Here is a 22,911-nt window from a genome sequence, read left to right on the forward strand (position 1 = left end):
TACAAACAAGTTCCTTCAACTGCTTAAGCCTTGAACTTAACTGAAAAAATAGTTACATGTACTTTTTTAATGTAATGTACGCCTCTCTAAAACATTTACTTTGCTCATATTTGGTGTGATTCTGCAGGTTCTCAGTGTAACTCCCAGGCCAGGTTTAAGCAGAGTTTCTTTTCTTGCTTCCTCGAATCATAAGTAAAAATTATGTGGCTGTCTGTTATTGGGATATGGATTTTAAAGTTTTTCCTTGTGTATTTATTACTTTAAATATTTTCTTTATTTTGGTGTTTAACAATTAAATGAAATTAATGTTATCCGATAAAAAGGATTTTCCTACCAATTTCAGTTTTTGCTGAAAATTTTCTTCTGAACTGAGTTACTTTTTCTGGGGAAAATAATACTCAAAGCAAACTGTTTTGAATCCATTCTATAAAAACATTTAAAAATGGGAAACTGTTTTCTGTTCTAAATTTTGTTGATGAAATTTTGTAACAAGTGTTTTCAAAACCTATCTGAAGTATAAATTGGACAAACATGGAACTTTAGAGTTTTGAAAAACTTCCAAAAAACCCAACAAATTGTGCCTTTCCACCAAAAGAGAAAACATAATGTGGAGGGTTGACTTGTCCTATTTATTACTGATCATCTTGGAAACAAATGTATAGTGCAAAACAAATCTTTTAGATCAATATCTGGGAATTATTGGAACACCTCACACACGTTTGCCTTACAAATGGGAGAATAAATTATAGCATTATGCTACACACTCAGTATTGTCTTAATTTTAAAATATAATTTGACTGCATTCAGTTTTTGATCATTACCCCTGCATAAAATGTGACAACTGGAAAAGCACAAGGATGTTTGCTCGTTTTTTCTCTTCAGTGTAGGTGGTTAGAGAACAGTAACTTACTGTGCCAGTTCAGTACAGATGGATATGCCATTGACAGCATTACTGTGCCAGGTATGCAGTTCTGCTACAGAACGGATGTTGCAAGGAAGCAAAACCAACACGAGTATCTTGTAGTCCTAGGACCGTGTAAATTTTTAAAATAAAAGCATTCAATGTGGCTAATTATTGCTATTAATAGATCATTTTGTAAGCACAGCAAAAGAAGCAACTCTAAAGATTTAATTATCCAAAACAATCAAATCTATTCCTGACTTGTACATACTATATTTTAAAAAATGGATTTTTCAGCCTGCTGAATATAAATGGTAGTACACTGTCTGAAGTACTAATTTTCCACTTCACATTTTTCTGATGCTACATGAAACATCAGATAGATACGAAGTCATGTCTTGGAGATAGGTCTATATATAGTCAATACTGACTGACTAAAACTGTATTTCATTTGTTTAGGTTTATTTATGAAACAGAACATCATAATGGCATAGCAGAATTACTGGAAATATTGGGAAGGTGAGTTACCTGTTGTATACCATAAAAATCAAACCATTAAGAATTTAAAAATTGAATAGGGGCTGGAGGGATACATTTCTTCAAAATGTATAACTTTTTATATAGTTTGGCAGAGTTATAACTAAGAAGGGAATATGATAACCATCTACTAATATTTAAAGGGTATAAACGCCAGTGAGGGAGAGTAATTGTTTAGGTCTAAAGTGTATGTGGACAAGTTTATCTATGATAGATTAAATTACAGAATATCAAAAAGAAGTCCTAAACACAAGATCTGCTTGTTTACAAAGGAAAATCTCAGTGCTAGAATGATTTACTGAAGAAAATACTGTAGAGAACTACCTTGCACCTCCAAGGCAATAGACTGCATGACCTAATAGGCCCAATCAATGTCCAATAGCTGTGATTCTCTGCATAAGATTGCTTCTTATTTCACATTGCACAATATGTTGTCAGGATGACAGGTTTAAAATAAATAAATGAAGAAACTGCAAAGTTTAATAATAATTTTTAAAAAAAGGCAGCTCTGTTTTTCTAATAGTTATATAAGACATTTAGGTTGACTATGTTTGGACTGAAAAGTTAGTATCATGTATAATGATTATTAGTTAATATTTATACAGCATTTATTACCACAGTTTATGCATTACACTCATCACTGAATAGTGGGAAGACTTTAGTTCCCATATCAATGCTTCCCTCTCCCCCTCAATCAATGAGGAATGGCAGGGAATATAACAGAATTCAGAAGGGGTGAGGAAGATTTAAGAGCAAATAGTGGCAAGATGGGGGCCAGCCCCTCCTCCTCTTTAGGTCCTCAACCTTTCCATTAGCTGGGGCAGGGGAGGTAATGCTAGTGGAATAGTTCTTGCATGTCCTCTGTTCCTCTGCCCATTAAACTCTCCCAAGCTTTTCAAAAACTTCTTGCTTCTGTTAGCTGCCCTGGCCTCCTTCCCTTTAGTTGCAGCATAGAAGTTATGGTTTTATGATGCTGCGAGTCTGACCAGTTGCCTCTTTTTGAGATGAGGAAATAATTTTTCTGGCAACAGATCTGGTGGGCTCACATCATGGAAGCACATTTGGGCTGAAAGAAATAGGATATGAAAGTTTAATATTAGGAAAGAGGAAGACTGTTCAGCTCATTGCAACTTGTGGCCAGTGTCCAGAGCAGATAAAAGTTAGAAGGTCCAGCTCCCAGAGGTAAACAAGATCCTGGATTTTGTTAGTGGACCTTGTGCCTATAGGAGACGGGGAGACCTGAATTCTTTATGGACTGAGATATCTATCCCCTTGGTAGCGTCTGCCTCTCCCCATGTATAGAAAGGGAGCAAGGATTCAGAATTGAGCTCAGTCCCAGGGGTAGGCTGAGAAGATATACTCTGAGTTATTGGCTATGTGGCGGGAGCCCTGTAGCCCCACACTGGAACCAGTTAAATACTTGGTATGGGAGGGCAGAGTGTGGGCACATAGCACCCCTATCCAGTGTTAAATTAACAAAGTTGCGACCTGACTCTTAAATCTATCCCATGTCTGTTGTGCATACAGTTGTGTGTCCTGATCAACAATAGAATGATGTCACAGGGTGGGACTCAACCCTGCGGTGCCTCCCGTTGTTCGTCCAGGGAATTAGCTTACCAGCCTCCGGAGTGCCCCCTGCTGGCCAATGTCCCGCCTCTCGCTGGTCCCCATGTCCCTTCCAGACCCCAGTGCCCCTTTATCTGGGGGTTCTGCCCCAGCAGTATCTCCCCCAGTCTCTGGGTCTCCCCTCCCTGGGGAACCCCCAAGCCCCCTAATCCCACCTTGCCTCAGCCTATGGGCTACTGCCAGTCACCATCTAGCCCCCTTTCACTGGGGCCAACTGCAGTCTGTATAAGCCAGCCATCATAGGCATGGGGAGGTAGGACCTACTGCCTCTACCTAGCCCCGGTCTGCCCCTTTACAGCCCCAGAACCTGTTTAGGCCCTGCACAAAGCCCTGCAGCTGGGGGGTTTCCCGGCATGAGCTCCCCAGCTCCTCCTACCTTTCCCCAGTGCTACCCCACCTCAGGTTCCTGTTTAGCTCCCAGGCAGCCAGGTCCTTTCCTCTCTGCTGTCAGAGAGAGACTGCCTGCTCCTGGCCCACTGCCCTCTTATAGGGGCCAGCTGGGCCCTGATTGAGCTGGCCACAGCTGCTGCTGATCCCTTCATCAATGATCCGTTCATCAGCCTGGGCTTTTCTCCCAGCCCTTAGGCCTCTTCCAGGGCTGACTTTTACCCTGTCAGCGCTGGAGCGGGTGACCACCCTGCTACAAATGGTTTTCGAGTGATCATATGTTAAACATAGATTATCAGATCATTGGAGTACTCATTTTATGTTAATCTCAGCTCACAGTAAATGCTTTTGAAATTACAATTTGTACAAATTTAAGGAAAACAGAGCCTTTATAATCAAAACTGATGTGCATTTTTTCAATTCTGTGAGTACCGAGCAAACTCTTGTTTTAAACAGATTCACACATTTTATACTATATGCATGGGTAGATATACTACAGAGACTTTTCAGATACTTAAATGTTAGAATAAAATAAACTGATTAGTGAAGTTTGATAATTTACATTGTGTGCATCTATGTTTGCTGGAAAAACATTGAAATTATAGCTGAAATAGCTTGGACCTATGCATATAGTTGTCTTGAATAGTTATTTATATATCTTATTTATTGAAATGTTCAACAAGTAAAAGGATTCCAAAGTTAACAGTAAAAAGAAAAGGAGTACTTGTGGCACCTTAGAGACTAACAAATTTATTTGAGCATAAGCTTTCGTGAGCCACAGCTCAACATATTCCAGAAGTTATTTACAGTCAAGTAATGTTGACCAACAAGTTACAAAAGAGAGAGCAGTAATTGGGCTTTCTTGAAAAAGCCCTAAGAAATGCACATTCATCTGAAATTAGTTTGTCATTAACCTGTTTCCACTGTATTAGCAGAAAACACAAACCGATGATTTCACATCTCTAAGAGAGTTCTCAAAATGAAGCTCCAAAAGATACTTTTTTTAGACATGGCTCCCACAAAACTAATTGCACAATTGGAATGCAACATAAAAGTATATAAAATTAAAAGCATGAATATTTATTACTGCCTTACTGTTGAAAAGCTGCCCCAATGTTGAAACTTCTCTGCCACGTTATTACTCTGTCATCCTGTTTGCAACCACTAGAAGGTGTGGAACAGTTATTAGAACTATTAAGGTCTAAAGTTAAATACAAGTACTAGATAAATATTTCACATTCTCCTCAGCTGGATGAAAACTAGACTGTTTTTTTTTAATCTAAATACCCAGTACTTAAATTCAGATTTTTGAATTGTGAATTCTCCCCTATATGGCAAGTGATCCACTTTCCTCCCCACTCTAAGCAAGATTTTTGTGGAGGAGGCTACTGACATACAGCTCCCTCTAGGTAATAGGTTTTTCTTCTTTAGTGCCTGCTCATGTTGATTCCATTCTTGGTGTGTGCACGCCCACGTGCACAGTCTGAGATTTTTTTTTGCCTTAGCAGTATCTGTAGGGTTAGCAGTGGCACCCTCTGGAGTGCCACGTTCATGCGTTGGTAAATTAGGCACCACCGGCCATACACCCTCTCAGTTCCTTCTTACCATCTGTGACAGCTGGTCGGAGCACCTTCCCCTTGCCTCTCAAGTGGATAGTGGTTCTTTCTAGCATTTATTGCTTGTTAGTTCTGTATATAGTTTGTTTACAGTAGTTAGTGGTGTTAAGTAGTGTAGTTAGTAAGTAAGAGTCCCAGCAGGGATGGTCCATAGGTTCTAAGCCTTGTTCTTTCTGTAATAGGCCTGTGCCCATTAGCAACCCCCATAGCAGCTGCCTAAAGTGCTTGGGAGAGTCACATGTGAAGGACAAGTCGCATTTGTAAGAACTTCCGTCCTAGAATTCAAAAGGAGCGCAACATTCATCTAAGGGCCCTCCTCATGGAGGCTACGCTTTGCCCAGCGTCGGAGCCTTTCCACTCCGACTCTTCACCCAGCACCTCGGCATTGGTGTGGAGTGCACCTCCAGCACCAAGTTCTGCCCAGCACCACTCTCCTTCGCTGGTGCCAAAGAGCACCTGAAGAAATGAGACTCTCCGGCACCGTGCAAGAAGGGTCAAGGGCAGTGTTCCCTCTAATTTTTTACGTCCATGTGCAGAATGAATTTTATTATGTGCGCCAATATGGAGGTGATGTGTGGTGGGGGTGGGGCCAAGGGGTTCAGAGCGTGCCAGGGGGCTCGGTGCTCGAGCAGAGGGTTGGGATATGTTGGGAGGGGGGTGAGGGTTCTGGCTTGGGGTGCTGGCTCTGGGGTGGGAGAGGGGATTTGGCTACGGGAGGGGACTCAGGACTAGGGCAGAGGGTTCTGGCTGGGGGTGCAAGCTCTGGGATGGGGCCAGGATGAGGAGATTGGGGGGGGTGTGTGAGGGGGCTCTGGGCTGGGGTAGAGGGTTGGGGTGGGAGGGCTCTGGCTCTGGCTGGGGGTGTGGGCTCCGGGATGCAGGCTGCCCCGGAGCTGCGGCAGAGAGGGAGGACTCCCCCCAGCCCTCTCTCACTGCAGCAACGCCGGCGGGGGTAGAGGTGTCCCTCTCCAGCAGCAGTAGCTCCGGCTGGCTGTGCTGTGGGGGAGAGGAGCGTCTCCCTGGCTGCGGCAGCTCCGGCTGGCTGTGCCGGGGGGAGAGGAGCCTCTCCCTGGCTGTGGCAGCTTCGGCTGGGCCTTTTATAGCCTGCTGTGCGGCTGCGCAGCTTAGCGGGAACTTAAGTCCAGGGGAGTTGGGCAAAGGACCCAGTTCAGCCCGTCCGCCCACTCCGGATCCTCAAGATGGTTCATCCCCTGCTGGATCATTCAACCCCATTAGGGATCCGCCTTTGACTCCTGGGAGCAGTAGGGGCCCCAGGCACTTGGCAGGGCTATTAACGTCTGAGAGCCTCATGGCGGCCAGGGACCAGAGAATCCTCCCGGTGCTGTGCACAACCTTAGATACAGCTAAGTTTCCCCAGGCCGGTAAGCCAGCCATGAGACCTCCTCAGAGGGCAGCCAAACGCCGTCGGTCCCTGGAGCAAAGACAGCGTTCCCTGTCTCTATGGCTGAGATTCCCGACTCTGTAACCTAGATCTCCTGTCAGACAGCCCAAGTCATCAGCACCGCACTCGTGGTCACCATCAACATGGTGCGAATTGCCCACAGTGAGGCGTCAGTCTCTGTACGACCAACACCAATCGTCGTCTTGCCAGTCAACTCCCTGGTGCAGATCTCTGTTGGTGTGTTGTTCCCCCCAGGCACGAGACTGGTTCAGCATTGGTGACCAATATCCCCACTTGGGTCTTTGGATAGTCGCCAATCCCTCTATTCAAGGCATCACTCTCCCGCAGCTACGGTCAGCCTCTACAGCCCCACCATGGTCACCAGAAGGGGACTTGTCTGGAGCTGAGCGGAACTTCAGCCCCTCACCGTGACAGCAGCAGCGGCCCTTGTGGGTGCCTGAGGCTGCCTCAACTACCATGTTGCCAACCTAGGAGCCAGTGGCCTGCACAGTGGCCATATTGGAATGTATGGGGCATCCCGATGCCCTTCTTGCACTTCTCCTCCCTTGCTGCCTTGGAGAAGCAACCCCTGGCACTGACGGCACTGGGCTCGGTGCGTGGAGTGGAATCTGATACTGGGGGTTGAAGAGCAGGTATCCACTCCAAAGGAACCTTCCCCTACAGGGGACAATGTTCCAGGCCCTTCCCCGGTAGTCCAATCCTCGTCCTCATTGCCAGCTGAGGTGGTAGCAGGCCCTTGCATGCCAGTCCACTGGATGACTTTAAGGAGTACAAAGTCCTGCTCAGGAGGGTGGCTTCAAACTAAGGCTTGGAGATGGAAGAAATGGCAGAGCAGTCTGACACTTTATTCAACCTGCTAACGACGTCAGCCCCTGCGTGGGTCGTGTTGCCAGTGTATGACGGGATTTTAAACATAGCCAAGGCCCTCTGGCAATCCCTGTGTTCTATCCCACCCACCTCCAAGCAGGCTGAAAATAAATACTTCATCTCTGCTAAAAGGTTTGAATACTTATACCCACCCGCCTCCAGGGTCACTGGTCATCTCGGCAGCCAATGAAAGGGACAGGGAAGGGCAAGCCAGTTCCACACCCACAAATAAAGACAGCAAGAGGCTAGACCTTTTTGGAAGGAACATTTATTCAATGGCCACACTTCAGTTTAGGGTGTCAAACCACCAGGCTTTATTGGGGAAATACAGTTTTAATCTGTGGGACTCCCTCAAAAAGTTTGACTCCCTGCCCCAGGACTTGGGCCAGGAGTTTACCACCATTTTGGAGGAAGGTACCTCCAGATGGCCTGAGATGCGGCCAATTCAGCGGCAAGGGTCATTGCCGCGGCCATGGTAATGTGGCTTCAGTCTGTGGGTCTGTCCCAGGAGATGCAGTCCTCCATCCGGACCTTCCGTTGATGGAAGGGGGCGCTTCTTGGAGCAGATGGATGCAAGGCTGCATGGACTCAAGGACATTAGAGACGCTTTCTGCTCACTAAGCCTGCCACACCGCAGATGGTGAGAAAACCGTTCAGACTGCCTCCGCCTCCTAGGCCTTGGCCTCCTCAGCAGGGCTCCTCCAGGAGAACAGACAAAGACTCAGGGCTCAGCCATCATTGCCCCTCCACCTCCCGTTTGCCTGTCCAGCAAAATACCCAGAGGGCCAGAAGCGCTCATTTTGAGGATGTGCTTGAGGACCGCGCCTGAGTCAATTCTCAGGATCCACCCTACTCCTTCCTGAACCGCCTTCCGGTTGGCTTGGTCATGAGTAACCTCAAACCGTTGGATGCTCGGTATATCATCTCTGGGCTACACCCTCCAATTCTCGGCTGCCCCTCCCTCCCACTCCCCTTAGGTCCCTGAAGAGGGATGGGTTTCTCATGAGCAACTCCTTGCTCAGGAAGTAGAAAATCTCCTACAGCTAGGAGTGGTGGAGGAGGTCCCTCAGGACATGAGCGGGAAAGGGGGGTTCTCCCACTATTTCTTAATCCTCAAAGTGAAAGGGGGCTTAAGACCCATTCTAGACTTGTGACTCCTCAAAAAAATCTCAAAAAGGTGAAGTTTTGCATGGTCTTCCTGGCCTCCATCATCCCTTCCCTGGATCCTGGAGACTGTTACGCCGCCCTCGACTTGATGGACGCACAGTTTCATATCTCCATTTTTCAAGGACACAGATGGTTCCTCTGTTTTGTGGTGGGCCAGCGTCATTTCCAATTCATGATGCCTCCCTTCGGACTCAGCAGCCCCGCCAGTTTTTACAAAATGCATGGTGCCAGTGGCTGCTTACCTGAGGCATCGAGGGGTCCAGGTTTATCCGTACCTTGATGACTGGCTCATCAAGGGCAGATCTCGGGGTCAGGTTCAAAGGAGCTTCGATCTGGTATGTTCCACCTGCAACAATCTGGGCCAGTTAATAAAAAGAAATCAACCTTAATACTGGTGCAACAGACAGCTTTCATAGCGCGGTCCTCAACTCCACAAGAGCCAGAGCCTTCCTTCTGGATGCCTGTTTCTGAGCCATGTCAAACATGATCTTGCATGTGAGAGCTCACATGTGCCTGAGCTTGTTAAGCCATATGGCAGCCTGTACTTACGTAATCAGTCACGCGCGGTTCCATCTCAGATCCCTGCAAGCATGGTTGTCTTCGGTCTACATCCCCAACAGCACAATCTAGACCGCGTGGTCAGGGTGCTGGACCACATACAGTCATCCGTGAAATGGTGGGTGAAACCTGGATCAGTGTTGCAGGCATTTCCCTTTGCAGCCCCATCACTGACACTGGTCTCCGAAGCCTTGAACCTGAGGTGTGGGGCCCACCTGGCTGATATCAGCACACAAGACTGTTGGTCGTGAGATGCTTGCTCCCTCCACATAAAGGTCAGAGAGCTCAGAGCGGTTTGCTTGGACTATCAGACTTTCCTGCTTCATGTGAAGGGCAAGGTGCTGCAGATCCTAAAGGAAAATACCGCCGCAGTGTTTTACATCAGCAAGCAAAGCAAAACCTGATCGTCAGCCCACTGCAAGAAGCTCTCTGGGACTTCTGTGAGCAGCATGCCATTTATCTCATTGCCATGCACCTTCCCGTGGCCAGGAACGTGTTCGCAGATCACCTCAGCAGGACCTTTTGGTCTTGCCACGAATGGTCACTCCATCCAGAGGTGGTTAACATCATCTTCCAAAGGTGGGGAACTCCCTGTTCTGCTGGAACGCAAACAAATCCACCCAGGAAGTGCTACATGTTTTACTCAATTTTGGGGGATCAACAGAGGCTCCCTGTCAGATTCGTTTTTGCTTCTGTGGTTGGGGGCCCGAATGTACTCCTTCCCATCAGTGCCATTAATTCACAGAGTCCTTGAGAAGATGAAACAGGACAAGGCAAAGGTTATCCTGATAGTCCCGGCTTAGCCTTGCCAACACTGGTTCGGCACCCTGCTGGACCTCTCAGTGGCGGGTCTGCTGCAGCCGCCCCTCTGGCCGGATCTGCTGTCTCAGAACCACAGCAGTCTTCTGCACACGAACCCGGCTGCGCTGCACCTGACAGCTTGGCTGCTGCATGGTTGAATGCAGAGGAGCAGGAGTGCTTGGTCTCCCCAGGTGGGTAAGCCAGCCATGAGCCTCCTCAGAGGGCAGCCAAACGCCGTCAGTCCCCAGAGCAGAGAAACGGTTCACGTGCTGGGCCTCAAACCAGGGTATTCAGCCTGAGCTGGCTTCAGTGCAGTCGATCTTAGACTACCTTCTGCACCTCAAACTCCAGGGCCTGTCTCTTTCATCAGTTAAGGTTCAGTTGGCCACTATTTCAGCCTTCCACCCTCCATTCCAGGGCAGGTCAGTCTTCACTCATGACATGACAGTCTGGTTTTTTGAAAGGTCTGGCGTGACTATCCCCATGTCCATGACCCTGTCCCTCCTTGGGACCTGAATCTCATGCTGTCACGGTTCACAGGTCCCCCCTTCAAGCCTTTGGCTTCCTGCTCCCTTCGTATGATTTATGAGGAGAGGCTGAGGGAACAGGGATTATTTAGTGTGCAGAAGAGAAGAATGAGGGGGGATTTGATAGCTGCTTTCAGTTACCTGAAAGGGGGTTCCAAAGAGGATGGAGCTAGGCTGTTCTCAGTGGTAGCAGATGGCAGAACAAGGAGTAATAGTCTCAAGTTGCAGTGGGGGAGGTTTAGGTTGGATATTAGGAAAAACTTTTTCACTAGGAGGGTGGTGAAGCACTGGAATGCGTTACCTAGGGAGTGGTGGAATCTCCTTCCTTAGAGATTTTTAAGGTCAGGCTTGACAAAGTCCTGGCTGGGATGATTTAGTTGGGGATTGGTCCTGCTTTGAGCAGGGGGTTGGACTAGATGGACCTCCTGAGGTCCCTTCCAATCCTGGTATTCTATGATTCTACTCTCATGGAAGATCTCGCTCCTGGTAGCGATAACATCTGCGCATAGGGTCTATGAGATTAGGGAGCTTACCTCGGAGCTGCCCTATATGGTGTTTTACAAGGTCCGCCTGTGACCGCACCCGGTTTTCCTGTCCAGGGTAGTTTCTCAATTTTATACAGGCCAGAACGTATATTTACTTGTCGTCTTTCCAAAACCTCATAAATTGGATGAGGAGCGCAGATTATGCTCTCGGAACCTCAGGAGACTGCTAGCCTTTTACATCAAAAGAACCAAGCCATTCCATAAGTCAATGCAGTTGTTTTTCACGGTGGTAGACAGGATGAAAGGTCTTCCAGTGTACGGCCAGAGAATTTCATCATGGATCACCGCCTGCATCCGTTTTTGCTTTGATCTGACAAAAGTGTCTTCATCGGCAATTGTAACTGCCCACTCGACTAGGGCACTAGTCTTGTTTGCAGCTTTCCTGGCTCAAGTGCCGATTCAAGATATCTGTTGGGCTGCTACCTGGTCATCCATTCATACATTCATGTCTCATTTCACGCTTACCCAGCAGGCCCGAGACGATGCTGGCTTTGGTAGAGAAGTGTTACAAACTGCATGACCATGAACTCTGAGCCCACTTCCAAGGATACTGCTAGTGAGTCACCTAGAATGGAATTGACATGAGCAAGCACTCGAAGAAGAAAAAACGGTTACCTACCTTTCGTAACTCTTCTTCTTCAAGATGTGTTTCTCACGTCCATTCTATTACCTGCCCTCCTGCCCCTCTGTTGGAGCTGCTAGCAAGAAGGAACTGAGAGGGCTAGAGTCAGCGGCGCCTAATATACCGGTGCACGAGCGTGGCACTCTAGGGGGCAGCACTGCCAATCCTATGGATACCTCTAAGGCAAAAAAAATCTCCTATGACTGTGCGTATGGGCATGCACACACCTAGAATGAACATGAGCCACACATCTTGAACAACAGTACAAAAGGTAGGTAACCTTTTTTTTCGTTGTTTTTTGTTGTGTAATTGCTGTAAAAGGCAGATCAGAGCCAAGACAAAATTAATTTGGAGGCCTTCATGGAGATACCACTTGGATTTTTGTTATAAAGAGCTGTTTCCTATACCAACAGTCAGTCCACAGTGTCCATTCCAGAAGATTGTCTACATAAAGGAGTAAACCAAATTACGTTGTTGGCTTGTGTCTTTGGATCCTAGTCACATTGTGAATTTTATTTTATTTTATAAAGAGATAATTCTTTAAATATTAAAAAAAGCCAAGACACCCTGTTTATTTAGCTTCTCAGTCATACTATCAGCAATATGTGGTGTCAATATTAACTTTATCCTTACTGCCTGCCATAGCAAAGCACAAATGCCTGCTAAAAGAGATTTTTCTTTTTGCCTGTTTGGGATCTAATGCATTACTAAGAGACTCACTGGAGGAACAGAAAGTCCTTGTCCTAGGCTGGCTGACAACTGGAAAACTTCAGTCATTCCTCTTTCTGTTCCAGATCCCTGAATCTTCCTTAAAGGCGCACTGTTAACTTAAAAAAAAAAAAAAAAAAAAAATTAAAAAATTGCACTTTCAGGAAAAACTTATCTACCAGACATGTAAGATTAGTAGCTCTCACACAGTTGTTCAGAGGCTTGCAGAGAGCTGGCCAGTGACATGGCATGTTCTGGCGGTTAAATAGTATTAACTGGTGTTAAAAAAAAAATACCACTTTTACTTGTAAGCAATTACTTCCGTTGCTATAGGGAAATTACATAATCCTGAATGGAAGGGCAGACGGTATTCCTATTAAGATGTAATTCACACTGCAGAATCTCCTGCTTTGGAACAAAGGCTTGAAATTTTGCAAGGGGGTTTGGCCTTGTGTCAGGGGATGTGCCTTTTGCTGTCTTTGTGAAAAATCTCAGGCACGAGAATTGAAAGTAGGGAAAATGTCTTTCCTGTGCTCTCAGTATTCCCCCCCATACTGGTGCCCAGGCAGCAAAGTGGTGAAAGAGGAAGCTGCCTGACTTTAATGCAGAGGGATGAGGGTGAGGGTAAGGCAGGGAGTGGGGCGCTTAGGAATGGGAGTATGTAGATGTAGAGGGGTGAGTGGGGCAGGAGCTGGCGGTGGGAGGAATGGTCAGGATCAGTGGTGGTGACAGACTGGCTTGGGACACAGGGACAGAAGGGTCTGTAACCACATAAGAACACTTCCCTCCAGAACCCAAGAATCCTGAGTCTCTCCGTTCTTCTGCTGCCAGACAAATAGTTGTGAAACCCACTCACAAAGTTTGTTCTCGCCCTCTAGTGGCAGGTCCACAGATGATAACATCCTCTACTGCTACCAGTTAGTCCTTTAGCTCAGGTGGTAGAGGTCTGTGCTGTGAATCTAAAGGTTTGAACCTTGCTGATGACCCTAGTTGGGGGTCAGCATAGTTCCAGAAAACAACATCCAAAAAAAGTTCAGGTTGCGAAGTCAAGCACTTTCAGAATTTAAGGTTGCTTATGCCTTATGATATGCTATAATTACATGATCACATGCTATTTTTTTTCTATGGGACCCCGACCTCTTTCAGTGCCCAAGAAGGATGGTTTTATAGGAATGAATCAGTATTGCATAGTTAATGAGGCTAGTGTTTGTAGGATCCCTGCTTGTTTTCTGCAGAAATTGGAATGTGTGCAGTGAATGAGACAGGCGATTACAGGATGAGAAAGGAAGTTGAATGCCACCCTGGAGAATTGGATTCTATCCCTGCCTCTGCCATGTAGTTCCTATGTGATGCTGGGCAAGTCACATAAAGGAAAATTTTCATAGTTAGCTACTAATTGTGCTGAGTGCTCACAACTGCAACCAAAGTAAATTGGAATTGTGCTTCAAACATATAAAGTGCTATGAAATGCTAATTACTCTGAAGAATCAGTCCCTATGTGTTTTAAGCTTGGCACCCAAAATTAATGGACACTTTTATGACAAATTTGCCTTAATTGTTCTGCCTCAATTCCCCAACTACAAAATGGTGACAACACCTAATCTCCCAGGAGCATTAAGAAAATAAATTCATGTTTTGAAACACTCAGATATTATGATGAGAGCACCATGGAAATGTCTGTGAGGAAATTAATAATTTTGTTTTCAGTGTGGGGTTTGCATGGCGTGTTAAATAAGGCCAGATGCCACACATTGAATGAGGAGGATAAAAAGAAATAATCGATAACTAACTACTCATTCAGTGAATGAAGTATGGGTCATGTGGAAAAAATGGTATATGATAATGTAATTATAGACTGCATTATAGTGTGCACGTACAAGGTGCGGGGAATTAAGTTTGCAAAAGCAACCTTCATTCTGGCATTTTCTAACTTTTGAGTGCTTGACTTCGCAAGCTGAATACTCTTAACGTAGTGTTTTAGGATGTAATAGTTCAGCACTTTATCAGTTCCCTTCTTGTTTGTGAGAGCCTTCCATGCTAGTTAATGTGAGATGAAAACATCTGAAAAATAAGAACATGTGATTGTAAAACCACAAAAATTGGCAGTGAGACTCCAGTTGTAGTATGGGAAACTATTTTTAATTCCATTTTTTTTAAAGTTGACAGGTTTTCAAAAGACCATTCCAGATAAAAAGATCAAAGGGTACAATGCACCCAGTAATGAGTAACACGTGTCTTTACTCAATTGGTGTTGGGAGCTCCATGTGCTGTGATGCTGTCTTGTTGCCTGCTCCAGTGCTAAAAAACTACCCATTTCCCAATAGAGTAATCCTGTCTCCGATCTGTGTACTCTCCTGAATCGGACTCCCAGGTGTTGGGTCTTTGGTTGATTCCCTCATCAGGAATGAATTAGCTGGCTTTCAGCAGCTGGGAATGGCATTTATTCAGAACTTTGTTTACAAGGAGGTGGAAAGATTGGAAGCTGGAGGGGGGAACTGGGTCTTTTATGGAACTTGGAGGGAGGATTTCGGCACCTGGGAAAGACGCAAGTTAGAACTCTTGATATAGGGGATGTGAGGATGTTGATTTTACCATTGGTTGAATTTGTATTCTGCGCTCTAGGTAATTAGACTTAAATATTCTTAAAATTTTGTTCTATTTTTATTTAAATAATGACCCCCTTCTTCAACATGGAAAAAATGCTACATTAATGTTCTATGGGAGAGAGCTCAAAGAAAAACAACTTGGAACAATTAAAATAAAGAACAAAGAAATGATTTTCTTATACTTAAAAAGTTGGCAATAGTGAAAATTTTGAACACGTACTGATTTGAAACTGATTTTAAAAACTTCTGATTTTTTTTACAGTATAATTAATGGATTTGCCTTACCATTAAAAGAAGAGCACAAAATTTTCTTATTGAAGGTGTTATTACCTTTGCACAAAGTGAAATCACTCAGTGTCTACCACCCACAGGTAAATTAATTTGTTTATGAAGTGTTATAGATTCTGTTCCACAGGATGGTCCAGGGAATAAAATGCTGAACTGGGAGTTGGGAGACCTGGGATTTATTTCCAGCTCTGCTATTGGCCTGCTGTGTGACCTTATGCAAGTCACTTCCCCTCTCTCTGACTCAGTTTCTTCATCTGTAAAATGGGGTAAAGATACTCTTAAAAGCATTCTGAGATCTGTGGATGAAAAGCACTGTATAATATCACAGAAAAACTTATCCTTTTAATGAGAATGTCCCTTTAGTAGATCTTTTTTTAAAAGATCCATTATATGTGGTATGTTTTACTTGGATAATTTAATATTTTAGTTCAGTTTGTTGTAACTTTTTGGTGCCCTGGATGTTTTGCTAAGTCACTTATTTCTTCAATATGCATTCATTAAGTGGATGTTACTGAAGAGGTGGAGTGTAAAACCAAATACCTGAAAAATGAGAAAAAAATGTAAGTGTTGAAACAACCTGTGTAATAACATTAGGACCACTCCACTCTGTTGCTTTCATACTCCTTGAACCTTTGTTAGGCTCACAGTAGGGAGCCACAAAGAATTCTAGATTTGGAACTGCACTGTGATATGCTGAAAATCTGTCTAGAAAAAGCTCCTTTTAGATACCCAGGAAATTGTTCAGTAAATCAGCCCATTCCCGATCACTTTTTAATGAATACATACCCAATATAGAAAGCACTGTCTTTTTATGTAAATTTGATAAAATGGTTGTATTAAATTTAAACCAGCTTTTATGTGAAAGTTCTTTTCTAGTAATTGCTTTGACTCATTTTTAACTTAGTGTTAATTTCACTTTATTAAAGATCAAAAAATAGAATTTGAATCTTAATCTAGGACTTCATCTGAAGTTTCTGTGAGGAAATGAATAATTTCAGAATTGGGACCAAAATAAGTCTGGGATGAAGAATCAAATGGCCAGTTAAGAACAGTGTGGTTTTTGTGGGGATTTTTTCCTCGGCAACTCACAAAATAGTCTAAAAATTATCCTGCAACCACCCCTACACCACAGTCCTTTGTAACCTCAAAGGATTGTGAGGTTTGTGAAAATTACTGTTTCCTCACTGGTGCTGTGTCGCTAGGATTTCTGAGGGCATGCATGTCCAACAGTTCTGTGCACTGCAGTATGCTGATTCTTTTCCAGAATGCAAACACGCTGAAAGCCACCCAACTTTTGTTCTAGACCCTTACTTACTCGCCATAGAAGCAAGCATACTTGGAATACAGTTTTTTCAAAATCATTTGGTTCATTTCAAGATCTTTATCAGGGCATATCTTTATTGAAAAAGAAAAAAGAAACAGCAAAACATGCAAACATGGTGACAGGGGATCAGATCAGTGGTCCATCTTGACTAGTGTCCTGTTTGTGACAGTGACCAGTACCAGCTGCATCAGTAAACGGTGCAAGAAACCACGTAGTGGGCAATTATGGTACTCTCAAAGGAAGTCTCCTCCTACTTCCCATTAGGTGTTGGATTATGATTGAGACATGAGTATTTCTATCAATTCCAAAACCAGGGGTTAATCAGAGATCAAAGCTTTTCCATGGCAATGGAAATAATGTTCTGGTAAAAGACTGTTACCCTTCAAGGCGGTTCACATAAAGGATACAAAAACAGGAATAGGGAGAGTTGTGGTGCTCCTTTTAGTCCTCCACAGCCCAGAAAGCACTTTAGACTTGCTAGATAGCCAGGAACCCTACATTGTACCCTCAGAAAACACCAGACCTTTTGAAACAGGCACTTCTTCATTCAGACTGGAGACACTTACAGTTAAGAACTTGGGCATCAGAAGAAAAGTGTAGTTCAATATGGATTCTCCATTAACCTTTGATACAGTTTGGTATCCTGACAGAACTCAACCAGGATATTTCATTCATTCACTGATCTGGTCAAATTCGCATTTCAGGTCTGAGGAAAAACAAAACTCTTTGAGGCAGGAATTTGCCTCTTTGTGCAGTGCCTAGCACAAGGGAGCCCTGACCTCTAGATGCTACTGTGATACAAATATTATAATCCCCAAGTTCTAGTGACCTTGGCTAGAAGGTTTGAGTAGAGTCCTACAACTAGGCACCATAGAAACATGACATGAGCCATAGCAGTATTTGTGGACAGGCACATTGGATCCTCCATTTGAGTGTAGGTGCCAATTTTAATCACAATGATTAAATTAGACAAGCATGTGGCTGGTCTTTCTAGTTGCCATTACCTCTAAAAGGCAAGTTTTAGAATTAGTTCCTATAGCCATACAGGAATCACACTTGTAGCTCCAAAAACCTTTCTGTTCAAGGCAAGTTCCTTTTTACACAATGGGTGGAATAGTTCTCTCTTCATTCTGTTCTAACTCTTGGATGGTTGGGGCATAAATGGGCATTCCTAGAGCTTCTCTCCAAATTCAACCACCATGATAGTCTGGTAAATGACCAGAATATAAATAGAATTTTTTTTCTAATACACTAGTACATTGTATTAAGTCGTCTTAATATTAATAATTGTTGCTGTAGTGTTTCTGTAGCTGTAATAAGAACTTTTTGATGACCTGAGCTGACGGTCGAATCATAATGCTGGAGCCTCCAGCAACAATATTGATTCACCTCCAAATTCCACAGGTGGAGGGGCATTAGCCCCTGAGTAACGAATTCAGAGAGAAGCTGGTAACAGAGAGAAAATTATCAGGTAATAAATTTCTCATTCATGCATCTGTTGGAACTCAAATCAAGATTTCTGGCATCAATGCATGTAACCTTTAATTTGCTGCTGCTTCCATCAGAAGACGATCTAGTTGGAACAAAGCAAAAAGGAGAGTAGCTGTTTGTCAGGGATGTGACAAAAACCAAGAAATAAGGAATTTACAGTAAATCCATGTTTTGATATTTGTCTCAAATTCTTCTTGTATTTCATTGATCTTTTGACGGAACTTAGTTATTATGAAAGCGAAGGACTAAATAGGATTGGTTTACAGGTGCTATGCAGTGTTCCCCACACTGCTCCCAATGAACATGAGTCCTGACTTTATAACACCTTGTTCTGACATTACTTCAATGCTGGACCATAATCAAAAAGTGCCATTGTGACACATTGTGTATATTACAAAAACATTGTACAAATCAAGATTAGGATAAAACCACCAAAACTCATCCCTTAATCTTTAAGTATAATATTTGAAGGTAATGCATTCTAGAATTTGCTTTTTTTTAATTGTTTTAACTAATTTAATTCTTTCAGATAATGTGTGAATTTTTTTCTTCCCACCTACATATAAAATATGTTTAAAATTAGCCTTCGTTGGCTTATCTTCCTCATGTTCTCTGATGAATTAGAGACCGTATGTTTCTTTTCTCCAGCTGCAACCCAGTTCCCAGGGAATTCAGAGCATTCCATGTCTATATTATATGAGAAATTGTATATTGACAATTTTTTATAAGAGACACCTGACTCTCTTATCCAGTGAGTCCAATTCAAACAAATTGCATGCACCTTGGAACAGTTCTACTGGTTTAAATTGATACTTAAGTCACAACCTCCCTTCCTCTCTTCATCCTTTTTATTACTTCCAGGGAGCACAGAATCTATGCCTAAACCCTTTACTTCATTTGTCCTTTTCAGCTTCCCTTTCTCCCTCCCCCACCCCCGCACTCCCCCCCCCCAAAAAAAAAAAAGACAACAAAGAATCTTAAGCAACCAGCTTCAGGGCCAAGCCAAAACTTCTGTGGGGGAAACACTCACTTCCAGGCCTCCTCCCCATTCTACCTATGGTGAGGCACTGAGGTTTCCCAGTTGTTCAACAAAGTCTTAGGTCGGGTGCACGTGAGATCAGCCTTTTCCTTTGCCATCCCCATTCTGCTCCTTTGTTGTATAACTAGGATCCCAGTTGGAGGCATGGTTCTATCCCCATCATTTTTCCTTCAGTCTTTTGGGCTTCAGCCTCCATTCATCTTCCTGTGATCTGCTCTCAGCCAGGGAGACTTTGAACTGCCAACAGTTGTTCTTCAGTAACAAGAAAATATCCAGTCTCTGCCTCTTTCATCTGCCTATGTCAGATAGGAAGGCTTTCTTGTGCTCATTGGCTACAGAGGACAGAAATCTCACCACAAAAACAAAACATAGACTCTCTTCATTCATCACCTGGAGTGTATGCCTTTTTTGGGGTGGGGGGTTTAAGTTTTAGCTAGAGGGCATTATCGGGGCTGTTCTTCACATCATGTTGCCTCAACTGATCACTCCACCTGTCCCTTCACATTCCTTGTTTCCCAGCCCTTTTTTTTCTAGGCATCCCTGTGAGTGACTTGATTAAAGATTGACCATTTTCTTTCTTGCAAAGTGGAAACATGTTAGTTGATCAGAAGACCGTCTCCTAATTCCATCAGCTGTATGCTTATTATCTGGAGTACAGAAAGCAACCTCTTTTGGGATTTAGGCTCGGGTATGCCTCTAGTCTTTGCCTACAGGGTAGAAGGGTTCTTTCTGAGTTCTCCAAACTGTCGAATCTCATACCCGTCAGGTTCCAGGCTTGAAATCAGTTGTTTGAGGCTTCATGTACAGTGCAACAGGTCACTCTAAAAGTTTGATTCTGCTTTCAGAAGCACTGGGCTTTTGCATTGGATGGAAATTACAGGCTTCCATGAGAGTAGTTAATTTACAGGATAAAGACAATATCTGGGTGGATTGTGCCAGCCGGCAGAAGCTGACCCTGGAAGAGCCTGAAGCTGAAGATGTTCCAGTTCATTCATCGGCATCAGAGTCATCCATCAGAGGATTGGTCTGCAACCAGAAACTCAGCAAAAAAAAATATCCAGGTTTTCTTTCAGTGACCCAACCCATTGCTTTGGATTTTTTTTCAGTGTATTGGGGGAGAGACTTGGGCGACGATATTCCATCCATTGCTGAGACTTGCAAAATCCAGTAGCGCATGTAGAAGAGTCTTTTTTTATGACACTCTTCTGAGACCTTATGAATCTGGCTCTCCATGTTGGAAGCTGTCAGTAAGGTTGACTCTGCTTCATCCAAAAGTAACTTAGTGTTACTGCCTTCAGAGTGAACATCACAGGTTCTTGACAAAAGGAACTGGTTGAAAATCTAAGGTGCTAAAAGGGTTCCACAGGAGGACATATATCAGGCTCTAGAAACAGTTTAAAAGTTGATGTTCTGCTAAGAGCTTGGGGGGACTTTAATAGGAGATTTTTGAGTCCACATCTGCTCTTTCCATAACTAGGGACCAATGGATAGGAATGAGCCAGGATCTCACATTTGTATCTAAATTGTTTAAATCTCAGAAAGCTTCACTGTCCAGCCTTACAATCTACTGGGGAAAAGCAGTTTTAAACTTTGTTTCTCCAGGTGGGGATAAATCCCTGTGGGTTTTGACTGCTGCTAGCTGTTGTTTCCTCCCTCTTGGTGAAAAAACCCTTTTAGTTGGAAAAGTTACTAGGAGCGTTGGTAAATTAATCTCTTTGATCCTCCTTATGTAATGTTTTTCTGGAGGTTGTGTTTGTTCGTTCCTAACCTAACTCAGAGATGCATATTAATAAGCTTTTTCCCCTGAACCACGACATCTGTGAAAGCAGAAACTTCATGCTTTGGACATGTGCAGTACACTAAAAGCTTCAGAGTTCAACAAGCAGTTATTTCTGTATGTCAAGGGCCCTAACAAAGGAAAGAGGTTCCTCGAACACTGCAGTATTAGAAGTTGGCTTTAAAATATTTGCCTAATTTACAAGATGACAAGATAACTCCTGCACAGGAAATAACAGGGCATTTGAGCAGAGGCCTACAGTGTATCTTGAGTAGAAAGGACTGAGGCATCTGTCCAAGAAATCTGTAGAGCTGCTTCCTGGTCAGAACTTATCACATTTGGGTGTTACTATAAAGTCAATCTCTTCTCAGAGGAAGATGCCATATATGGACAGAGTATTTTTAGGCGGCAACTTGAGGTAAGCCTTCTTTCTAAGTTGGCACTAGTTGCCACATTTGTGCACTCTGGTTCATTATAGGATGGGGATAAAGGAGACCTTCAACAAGAGAGAATTACTTATTGGCATCTTTATCAGTTTTCTCTTCCCGCATCTTGATACTACCCTCCTCCCCTCATATTTTTAGGGTTGTATGTTTTTGTAGAAAGAACCATGGTTGGTTGTACAGGAAAGGTATTGGCTTCTTTGTATATTTTGGAAAGACCCAGTATTTTTATCTCAGTGATTTCTGATAAGTGGAAATACCACATTCAGTTACTGGGAAGAGGAAATTACAGTAAAGATAATTACTGATAAGTTCTTTCTTTTTGTGAGGCAAAAAAATATAAAGTTTGAGATTATAAAGATGTCTTGGCTTTTTTCAAGGAACAACATTAAGGAACTTAATTTTTTGAACAATCATGAGACTGAGTATGTTCATAAGCCATCAGAAAATAATGTGAAAATAGTAGTGGGATATTAGTCAAGTTAAATATTGTCAAAACATCATTAAAGATCTACTGTAACTCAGAAAATATTATATTTGATACTTTGAAAGTATGATGTACCATTGCTGTTTAAAGTGTCTGAAAAATACAGGAATAAAAATTATTCAAATATTTTTACTACATGTAATAGATGAAGGTGTTTTTACCTGAATTTGGAACTATTCTCAGTTTTTAATGTTAAAATTTGTGTGTGGCATATGCTTACATTGAAATACTTTGGTTTAACTGTTAATATATACTTTATCTTTTTTTATTTAGTTGGCATACTGTGTAGTTCAATTTTTAGAAAAGGACAGCACGCTTACTGAACCAGTAAGTTTATTTTACTGTTTTATCCTATTCATTTTGAAGCATTAATAACATTTTGATTTACACTGTTTATAATGTTTGTTACACCTAAAAATCATTCCCAAGTAATAGATTGATTTTATTATTGAGAGCAAAGTTCTTTAAACTTCTAATTAATAAAATGTATTTTTTAAAAATTGTTTGAATGATCCCTGGAATGAGCTGCTCACTAAGACTATCTAGTTGTTTTTTCCCCAATAATGGTACAGTGAGCAATTTTTACGTCACTCAGCCAATGTCCATTAGTAAAATTAGCATATCTAAAACAACTGATTAATCAAAATAAATATCTGACAAGAATGCATATTCATTTTAGAAAGCTTAGCATTTTGATCACCTCACATGATTATTATATGTGCTAAATCAATGTTGAATTCTAGTTGCTCACTCACCTGAAGGAAATAAAAATTTCCTCCCATTATAATCATGGTGAAGATGGGCAAGTAGATTTTGCACCTGATAGTAAATTTTCATAATTTACAAGGCTGCACTAAGGACATTATTGCATATTATGACCATTCAGTTTCTGAGTTAAAAATGTATGCAGTTCTCTATGTATAATGCTGAACTATCATTTTACTTGTTCTGACATTCCATATATTTTCATTAGCTTTAGCTTCTAATTTATATACATATTTCTCCTTCCACCCATATCACTCTGCTTTTTTCTTCCCTCCCCTTCTGAAAAATGTGAAGTATTATTTCACTTCCCTAATAAGGTAAAGGAAAATTATCTATCTGATAGAATGGCTAATGTTAAAGATTCACACAGCTTTTAAAATTATATCTATACATATACATTACCTGT

At 42.9% G+C, this 22,911-nt stretch overlaps 1 protein-coding gene across 4 annotated transcripts in view; it reads left to right on the forward strand.

Moving 5' to 3' along the window:
• The window catches only part of PPP2R5C (protein phosphatase 2 regulatory subunit B'gamma), a 374,584-nt gene that overhangs the window by 302,931 nt on the left and 48,742 nt on the right, over positions 1 to 22,911 (forward strand). For all 4 annotated transcript variants that reach the window (XM_048853964.2, XM_048853965.2, XM_048853963.2 and 1 more), the window contains 3 exons: positions 1,361 to 1,420; positions 15,154 to 15,262; positions 22,014 to 22,067. In XM_048853964.2, the coding sequence (XP_048709921.1) occupies positions 1,361 to 1,420; positions 15,154 to 15,262; positions 22,014 to 22,067 (223 nt within the window). The remainder of the gene's footprint in view (positions 1 to 1,360; positions 1,421 to 15,153; positions 15,263 to 22,013; positions 22,068 to 22,911) is intronic.

Source organism: Caretta caretta, chromosome 6, assembly GCF_965140235.1.
Source record: "Caretta caretta isolate rCarCar2 chromosome 6, rCarCar1.hap1, whole genome shotgun sequence".
Lineage (NCBI taxonomy): Eukaryota > Metazoa > Chordata > Testudines > Cheloniidae > Caretta > Caretta caretta.